This window comes from Alosa alosa, chromosome 6 (assembly GCF_017589495.1).
Source record: "Alosa alosa isolate M-15738 ecotype Scorff River chromosome 6, AALO_Geno_1.1, whole genome shotgun sequence".
NCBI classification, from domain to species: Eukaryota; Metazoa; Chordata; class Actinopteri; order Clupeiformes; family Clupeidae; genus Alosa; species Alosa alosa.
This window is the reverse complement of record NC_063194.1, coordinates 15,857,132-15,866,169: the sequence shown is the minus strand read 5'-3', so window position 1 is coordinate 15,866,169 and position 9,038 is coordinate 15,857,132. Positions and strand designations below refer to the sequence as shown.

The 9,038-nt window shown below is 42.7% G+C and overlaps 2 protein-coding genes across 4 annotated transcripts in view; one reads left to right on the top strand and one right to left on the bottom strand.

Annotated features, from left to right (window-relative positions):
* Positions 1-4,697, top strand: part of gys1 (glycogen synthase 1 (muscle)) — a 10,423-nt gene extending 5,726 nt beyond the window's left edge. For both annotated transcript variants that reach the window (XM_048245955.1, XM_048245954.1), the window contains exons 9-16: positions 249-355; positions 478-537; positions 660-852; positions 2,418-2,544; positions 2,633-2,728; positions 2,957-3,120; positions 3,233-3,313; positions 3,558-4,697. In XM_048245955.1, coding sequence (XP_048101912.1) covers positions 249-355; positions 478-537; positions 660-852; positions 2,418-2,544; positions 2,633-2,728; positions 2,957-3,120; positions 3,233-3,313; positions 3,558-3,779 — 1,050 coding nt within the window. In that variant the 3' untranslated portion in view covers positions 3,780-4,697. The remainder of the gene's footprint in view (positions 1-248; positions 356-477; positions 538-659; positions 853-2,417; positions 2,545-2,632; positions 2,729-2,956; positions 3,121-3,232; positions 3,314-3,557) is intronic.
* A 2-nt stretch (positions 4,698-4,699) lies between these two features.
* On the bottom strand, positions 4,700-8,362 carry aspdh (aspartate dehydrogenase domain containing). 2 transcript variants are annotated; one of them, XM_048246001.1, is made up of 8 exons: positions 8,273-8,362; positions 7,882-7,944; positions 7,038-7,182; positions 6,759-6,843; positions 6,487-6,636; positions 6,124-6,347; positions 5,773-5,912; positions 4,700-4,952 (listed from the first exon to the last, which is right to left on the bottom strand). In XM_048246001.1, exons 2-8 carry the CDS (start codon positions 7,934-7,936, stop codon positions 4,915-4,917), a joined length of 837 nt encoding a protein of 278 aa, XP_048101958.1. In that variant the 5' UTR covers positions 7,937-7,944; positions 8,273-8,362; the 3' UTR covers positions 4,700-4,914. The 2 variants fall into 2 exon arrangements, with proteins under 2 accessions (XP_048101958.1, XP_048101959.1); XM_048246002.1 differs by lacking the exons at positions 7,882-7,944; positions 8,273-8,362 and adding an exon at positions 7,341-7,375.
* Positions 8,363-9,038: the final 676 nt, after the last annotated feature.

Below are 9,038 nucleotides of genomic sequence, written 5' to 3'. Positions count from 1 at the left end.
CCAAATTCAAAAAAATTTAAAGTACTGTATCTTTTACGTTATGTAGTAATGTATTTGTGATGTGTATTTTTAATGTGGTATCACCCTTGTGACTAAAGAGGGAACCTTTAAATTGTGTCAGATGATTATTATTGGTATTAGCTTGTTCAGTATTATTATTAGTCAGCCTTTTTGGTCCTGTGTGTGGTATAAAGTCAAACCTTGTGTGTGTGTGTGTGTGTGTGTGTGTGTGTGTGTGTGTGTTGCAGGTAAACCACAGTGATGTCACAGTTATTGCCTTTTTCATCATGCCCGCAAGGACCAACAACTTTAACGTGGAGACACTCAAAGGCCAGGCAGTGCGGAAGCAGCTCTGGTAACTGTCACCGCACACATTTATTTACCTCTGAATGCCATCACTATGCTCTAGTCTTGTGTTCTTTTCATTTTCAAGGGGAAGTATCAAGTACTCATCTGCATGTGCTTGTTTCACGACAGGGATACCGCGCAGAGTGTTAAAGAGCGCTTTGGGAAAAAACTCTATGAGTCACTGCTAGTGTGAGTATCTGACATCTGATAAATTATAACTATGTTCTGTATTTAATTTCATTTATTTTACCGACATTAGAAACTGAATAAGTCAGAGTTGCTGAATAATAATGACTGAATGCCTTTTCCAGTGGTCAGTTGCCAGATGTGAGTAAGATGTTGGACAAGGAAGACTTCACCATGATGAAGCGCGCCATCTTCGCCACACAGCGCCAGTGTCAGCCCCCTATCTGCACCCACAACATGCTGGAGGACAGCAATGACCCGATCCTGACCTGCATTCGCCGCATCGGCCTCTTTAACAGCTCCTCCGACAGAGTAAAGGTATGTGTAAGTGCGTGCGCACGTGAGTGTGCGCGTATGTGTGTGGGTTTTCAATTTCAATTTAATTTTATTTATAGAGCGCCAAAACATTACACATGTCTCATGGCGCTTTACAGCGTGTTAGACAATCAGAGAAAAGAAAAGAAGGCCCATGGGTAACAGGGGCGAGGAAAAACTCTCTAGAATTGGAGATCCATATAGGAAGAAACCTCGAGCAGATCCACGACTCAATTTTGATACCATAGATTTAATAGAGACCCACTCAGACCAATAGTATGAAAAATCAGGAACAGAGTTTATTTACAATAATACGCATCAAGGGAGAGACAGCATGACTTCACCTAAAGATCCATCAGCTGCTCTAACTAGACAAGGAAATAGTTAGGGTTTAAGTATCCTTCCAGGCTGACGGGAGATGCCGTTGGTCATCCCATCTCACGTGGACTACACTGAATCAGACCCTGATTAGTGGCAACCTGGCAATCCAGAGCAGATAGCTACTGACGCAGCCATGCAGAACAGTGAAACACTGCAAAGTCATAATATTCCCGCTTATCTCTAAATACAGTCACGCACAGATATATATATATACAGGGACAGTACAGATATCATACAGTCACTACATAGAATCATACTTTTAGTATCAAAGTGACCTACTAATGAGTAATGCAGAACATTAAACCACATATTGGAATATTGGTCATAATGCAGAACATTAAACTACATATTGGAATATTGGACATAATGCTCTATTCCACTTTCTCTCAAGGGCCTGACCCATATGCCTAGGGTCAGTTACCGAACAGAAAGGTCTGTATACATGATAAATGCATAAGTTAGTCAGATGTAGAGAATAGAACAGGGTGTTTAAGGCCACCTGAGGTGTATGTTACAAGAGGTGGGATGGTTACATATCCGGTATGATAATGCATTAATCCTATTTAGTGTCAGAAAGTTCAAATAGTCCAGTGTAGGAAATGGTATTGTCCAGGTGGACAATGTGTGTGTGTGTGTGCGCATGTGAAAGCAGCGCAGTCCCTGTGAATTATGTGGTAAAAGGCAACGACACCAGCTATTGCTTACACAATTATTAGGAAATCAAAACCTGAGACGTGGGAACAAGGTTCATCAGCCACACCCCACCTCTGGGCAGTGTATGCACGTGTGCGTGTGCGTGCGTGCGTGTGTGTGTGTGTGTGCGTGCGTGTAAATATGTTTATACAACAGTTAGGTCTTGTTTATTCATTTCTCATTGGACAAGAGACTTGTTTAATATTGCATGCTGGCAGCAATTTTATAATGTCGCATTTGACAGATTCACTACTTGGTGAGATGACATCAAAAACTTTTTTCGAAACTCAATTAGTCAGTACTAGACCTGCTGCATAAAAGAAATGTGGCACCTCCAATCATGGGGTTGGTAAAGCTTTGGGCATCTTTTGATGTGTATTGGTGTGTGTGCTGATGAGCATGTTCAGACCAGTCCAAACACAGAACACTGTCATGCACCATGAAACTCCTGAAAAGAAGAAGTTATTTGTTCACTCCTACTCTGCGACACGTAGGTGATCTTCCATCCAGAGTTCCTGTCCTCCACGTCTCCACTGCTGCCCATGGACTATGAGGAGTTTGTGAGGGGCTGCCATCTTGGGGTGTTTCCCTCTTACTACGAGCCTTGGGGGTACACACCAGGTACTGTGCACATGCGCACCTCATGCAACACGTGTTGGCCATGAAATCCCAGACATTACTCACCATGTTCTCTTGTCCTGCCTCTCAGCTGAATGCACTGTAATGGGAATTCCGTCAATCTCCACAAATCTGTCCGGATTCGGCTGTTTCATGGAGGAACACATAGCAGACCCTTCTGCCTACGGTAAGTCTTGTCATTGCGAAACATTTCTGTACTTTTCTTTTTTTTTTTTTAAAACACCACACTCTCCCGTTTGTTTTCAGTGGGTGCAACAAACTGTACTGTACTGTACTGTACTTATTTACAATAACTTGCAAAAGTTTGATGTGGGATCGAAAGTGGCTAAATACGATGATGCACAAATTTATGTGTGAAATAAACTGACAGTCTGTGGCTGTTCCTCCATCCCAGGTATCTACATTCTCGACAGACGATACCGTGGGGTGGATGAGTCCTGTAACCAGCTTACCACGTTCCTGTACCAGTTCTGCCAGCAAAGCCGCCGACAGAGGATCATCCAGAGAAACCGAACAGAACGCCTCAGTGACCTGCTGGACTGGAGATACCTCGGCAGGGTCAGCGCTGATGCTTGAGCATGTATTTTGTTTCAAGTAGGAATCTGACCGCCCATTTCATTGACTTGAATTGACTTCATGTGCGATCTGTGTCTCTCTCCTTCTGCCACAGTACTACATCGCTGCTCGTCACATGGCTCTGGCTAAAGCCTTCCCAGATACCTACGTCTACGAGGCTCATGATCCAACATCTGTAAGTCTCCTAGCATTTCTACTGCATTTGTGTGGAAATGCATAAACATTTCTCTTTAAGTAGGAAGGGTTTTGTGTGTGCTCTTTGAATAGAAACATTTTATTTGTGAGCTGAAGTTGAAAGGTCAACCTTTCTGGTGCTTAAATTAATAGGATTACTATTTTCCAATATGGCTGTGTGCCCTGATACAGTATACCTTTTTGTCTTTCTCCTCCTCTTCATCCTCCTCTTCCTCTCTCTGCAGACATCGGGCTTCAGGTACCCGCGTCCAGCCTCCGTGCCGCCCTCGCCTGCCCACTCACTCCACTCCTCTCCCCACCACAGTGAGGCTGAGGACAACGAAGAAGAGGATGAGCGTTACGATGAAGACCTGGAGGCTGAGAAAGACAAACTCAACATCCGCCAGCCTTTCACCCTTCCCCACAAATTGTATGCAACCAATAATTCCACCTCTCAAAAGAATTAACTTGCCGATTCATACATAGACAAGACCAGTCACACAGCCATTCGCCCATTCACCTTACATGTTCATAAGCCACTGCAGAAAAGGCACACATACATACACATGCTCAGAGCATTTTACCAGCGATCTCTCTCTCTCTCACACACACACACTCACTCACTCACTCACACACACACACACACACACACACACACTCCAGAATAAGGCAAACATGGGTATTGTGCAAGTGATATCACAAATGCCAGAGAAGAGGTCGATGATTGCAAGACCCAGTATAGAACATAACAATAACTGAACAACTGAAACATTTCAACTTCCATTTATTTCTAGAAAGCTATGGTGAAAACTCAATAATAGCAAAGAACTGTAGCTACAACTAAACAGGAAATTCTAACAAGGATCTCTAGCTGCAGCTAACCAGAGGTGCTAACATGGAACTCAGCTAACAGACAAAAAAACTAACCAACGTCTTCTGTGATAGAAAGGCCATGTTACACACATATCAAGTGACTGTAAAACATACACATACACATACCCCGCCTCCACACACACACACGCACACACACAGTCACACACAAGACTACAATGTCCAAATCAAAACCCTTCCGACAAAGTCCCCTCAAAAGCAAAGTGTGTGTATGTGTGTGTTATAGCACACTGCATTTGTTCTGTGAGGCCAGCAATACTCAGTGCTTCAAGTGAGATTGCTTTATTTGCTATAATCTTTTGACAGGTTCTGAACCTCTACTGTGATTTCAAACAGATCAATGCCTTGTTGAATATTTTCCTGGAAGTCTTGAGGAGGATTTGCATATTCTTAGTGCATGCATATATACACACACCCGTTTTGAGTTTGTTATGTGTGTTAATGTGCACCCGAAGACATAAAGATGACAGAAATAAAGTATATATTAGCATTAAGATTTGTCCATTTCATATATTTTTATTGTTGGAATTTTAATATCAGCTTTTGCACAGTATTATTCTTGCAGTACACTCAACAAACGCACTAAACTGAATTAGTATGAACATCAAAACACTGAGCACTTTTAATTACTTTAAGTACATTACTATGGTCAGATGAGATGTATAGCCATCGGTAACAAAACAGGTGAACGTATCAACAAAGCTTGTAATCTCAGCACAGGTAGACTCTACCTCCATGGCCTCTGCAAACTAAAAGAAGGAAAAGTCAGTGTACATATCATTTTGATAAATTCCTACTGGTAGATTTATTTATTTAAAAAAATCTATGGAAGACTTATTGTCCTGATTAAAAAATAGAAAGGAAATGTGTCTGATATTATGAACATGGCTAATAAGTCCACATACACCACATAACAGCTATCTGAACTTTATTACAGGCGAAGAGCCCAGTAAATCCCAAGACACCATCTCATGTCTCCTCATTGACAGTTCCTGCTCTTACTGTAACTCATGTCTCCTCTATTGCTCAGTTCCCACATGTAGTTTTTAACAGGCAAACGGTGCTTACACATAGTTGTGTGCAGTGCTGGAGATGCATCTCGTTCATTTTACTTGGGTTTACGTCATCCGTTGCTGAACTGAATTGGGGGTCCGTTGCGTCGCCCCCGTCAAAAAGTTCAACTTTTGCTGCGCCGACGTGAGAGCAACTGAAGGCACTAGCCAATCAAATTACGGATATAGGCCTACTTCAAGGCATTTGCATAGTTGGCTACACACCCTCGACTGTCGGGACCACCCACTGGCATGCAGTGACCGAACGCACCTGTGTGTAAGCACCGAAAGAGCCCAGTAAATCCCAAGGGACCCCTGACATCTCTTGATTTTCCAGAGCCCTATTTTTGGAGCTTTCCCTGGGTGTCCAAGGCCTCAGAGAAAACTTACATGAACTTCTCATTCCATGGGCAATCTCTTAAGTTGGAACTTGATTGGTCCATTAATTTAATATGATGAATAGGTTTACAAATAAGCAATGATGTTCCTGATGCAATTAAACTGATAGATGTTGTACCTAGTAAACTGCTCCAGAAGGAGTTATAGGTGGCGTTGCCAGTCACGGCTCCTAATTTGGCTGGGTTCCTCCTGACGGTTTTCACAGTGAATCCATCCACACCGGTCACTTCTACTTCCACCACATGATAATCTCTCAGGCTGTGAGAACGAGGGATATATACATAACAGAAATCATAATGAAACCCCTCACAGATGACAAACTGAGGACAACACCCTCTGGTTTCTCCTTTCTTGGGTAGTTGGTTTTTGAATGGTTGTCAAAAAAGGAAACAATGAAAGTTATTCAGTAAGTGTTTACTAAGGCTTAATGTAAGTGATGATGAAGTGACAGAATTTCAGTGTAACTCACGCTGTGTCTGACACAAGCTCGCCTCGGACTCCTGTGAAGCCCAGTGTTGACCCAGCAATAGCGGCCGCTGCCATGGTGTTGACATTGTTCGGGGCGAGTGGACAGATATCTGCAACAGGACCACTGACGATGACCCGCCTACCCTCCCCCTCTGACCAATCACTTAGGAGGTGTTTTGACAGACGGAAACAGGATGGATGCTTAGACATCCTGACGGTTAGGGCCTATATGAAGAGAGACACCAAGAGGGAGAAGTTGAAGCGCAACAACAAGGATACTGATTCAAACATAGATGTTGCAATGATGATTAAGGCATATACAGTAACAGGACAGGGTATGAGCCGCTTTATGAAAATCTCTTACTGTCAAAGTTCCACAGTCATTTAGCTTCTGTATGTCCTGCCCACCCCATAATGCTCCACTGGGTACATAAAGTGTTTTCCCATGATGCTTTGCAGCACGGCGCAGCTCCTGGTCAAGGTTAGGGTCTGACAGGGCTGAGGGGCTTCCCACCTGAACAAAAGCAAAAAACAGGGAAGGAGAGCAGAGAATGCTAATCATATGATACTTGACAATAAAATCATAAAGAAACCACAAAAGTCTGTAACATATCAGATGAAGGATGTGTAGAATACCAGGAAATGAGATTTTGAAAGGAACTGGGCCCCAAATTCTTTTACAATCTGAGGATGACATACTTCCACAATCACATCAGCTCCCCTGTAACAACACACGACACAAAAATGTAAGAATAATAAATGTAAATGTTGCATATCAACACAGACTGATGACAGACAAATGTCTGCTTCCTCTATGTATTCATGAACAACGCAATCATGTTTCACATCTCTATCTCTCTATAATGCATTCTCTCTCTTTCTCTGTCTCTTTTATGCTGTGTGTGTGCATTGTACCTTTGTGGAAACTCCGGTAAGCTATGGAGAATGAGTTCTTCAGGTACTGAATCTTTGAGTTTCTCTATATTTCTGTTCCACACAAATGCCAAGCTAAGTCCCATTTCTGGTCCCTCCTTCTGAATTCTCTCCACAAGAAATTGTCCTGTTACAGACAGCCAGGAAACAAACCATAATCAATACCTCACAGAAATATCTGGGTCCTGGATCCTGGATCACAGGAAAATAATCTCTTTGCAAAAAGTGGACATTTTTGCAGAGAACTTAAGCAACATAAGTGGTATGTTAGCTTTGTAGTAATACCAAAGTCCTTTTAGGCAAGTCCCTCCACTCGGCGGCCATATTGCAATGCTTTTTGGGCACTTATCGGGCATCTATTTCGGCAGAAATGCGCATGCACAAGGCTTCACGACACCAACCTTGCTCCAACGGCGAGATAACAACACATGATTGGCACAATGTCTTCACAACACACCACATGATTGGTTCAATGTATTCACAACACACTACATGATTGGCTCAATGTATTCACATGTCAACGTTTTGCCGCGGAAGGGGTGGGATATCTAGACAACTGCCATATTACAAACTAATCTCATGCATTTCTATGGAGAAAGTCTCTGGTAATCCTTAGTTGGCTCAATCCATCAGTGACACTGAATACACAATTAACACTGAAGGGTTACTATAGGGCTGTCTCGGCTAACTATGTGGTTCCAGGCAATACTAAGCCATCAACAATAGCTGTTTAAAAGTTCATACGTCTAGCGTAAGGCTAGAAACCATGTGGGATTACCATCAAAGGAATTAGCATATACTGTCAGTAGGGTGTACTGAGGCTCACCTAAATGCCCAAATCCTATGATGCCAATCTGCATTGTCGCAGGTTTCTGAGCCATGGCTGGATCTGAAAAAAATAAACAAACACTATGCAGAACAGTATAGGTGATAACCTGTCACCTTATATAATATCTAATCTTCACACCCTGACCATGACCCCAGTCGTTCGGTGTGATCCTGGTACTGTGTTAAAACACAAATGACATTCCACTGAAAAAAACTGGTCAAAGACCAGAAAATCCATTTGCATACTTTTGTTCCAGTCCTCTTCTGCTCCCCCTACCATAATAAACTCAACCCACGCTCTATCTTGCCCCTCATTGTGCTTTTGTTATCTGCAGCTATTGCACAGACCCAGAGAGTCATTATTTCACAACCTGCACAGTGCAACTCACCTCAAAATTCCACACCTTGTCTCTCTCTCGCTCTGTCTCTCTTCTCGCTTGTGTGTGGGTCCCCTCTCCGATCACACTCCTTGGTGAGACTGACCCTGATACAGAGAAAGAGAATTCTGGGATAGCAAGGTCAAGGTTCACCAGGGAGACAGTTGTTAATTATTAGTTTGGGTCAGTTTTGTGAGAATCTATTTGAATTTCTCCTGTTCTGCTCCTTAAATATACCAGATGTAGTGTATATGGCTGAGAATCACTGAATTGAAACATATATTGTCTTCCATGCAAAACATCTTCTATCACCTTCCTCTTACTCTAAACATTCAGAGGCCCAACGAGTGGGAAATCACAAACAATTGAAGGCTGTGTCTCAAACCGCCTACCTACACACTTCAAATACTTTGCGTATATAGTGCAGATATTGGGACAATACTAACCATCGAAAAGTAGGCTCAACGCAAGTAAGCGCTCAGTGCACACTAGCAGTGTACTGACGGAAGTATGCGGTTTGAGACACAGTCTAAGAGAGATTGTATAGCAACAGAAGTTTAATCAAAGTAATTTTCATAAGGTCATAACATCAACTCTGCATAATCACTGTGAACAAGCACTTTTGCAGAAGCACTTTTGTGTACACATCATGAGGTCAGGCATTTCACTGTTTGAACTTCAGTCTAGGTCTCTGCCTCTCTGTGTTTCTCTCTCTCCTACTGCGCCACCATGTGGAGAGCACAAGTATAAGCTGAATGAAAGAGGAGATGGAGTGGCA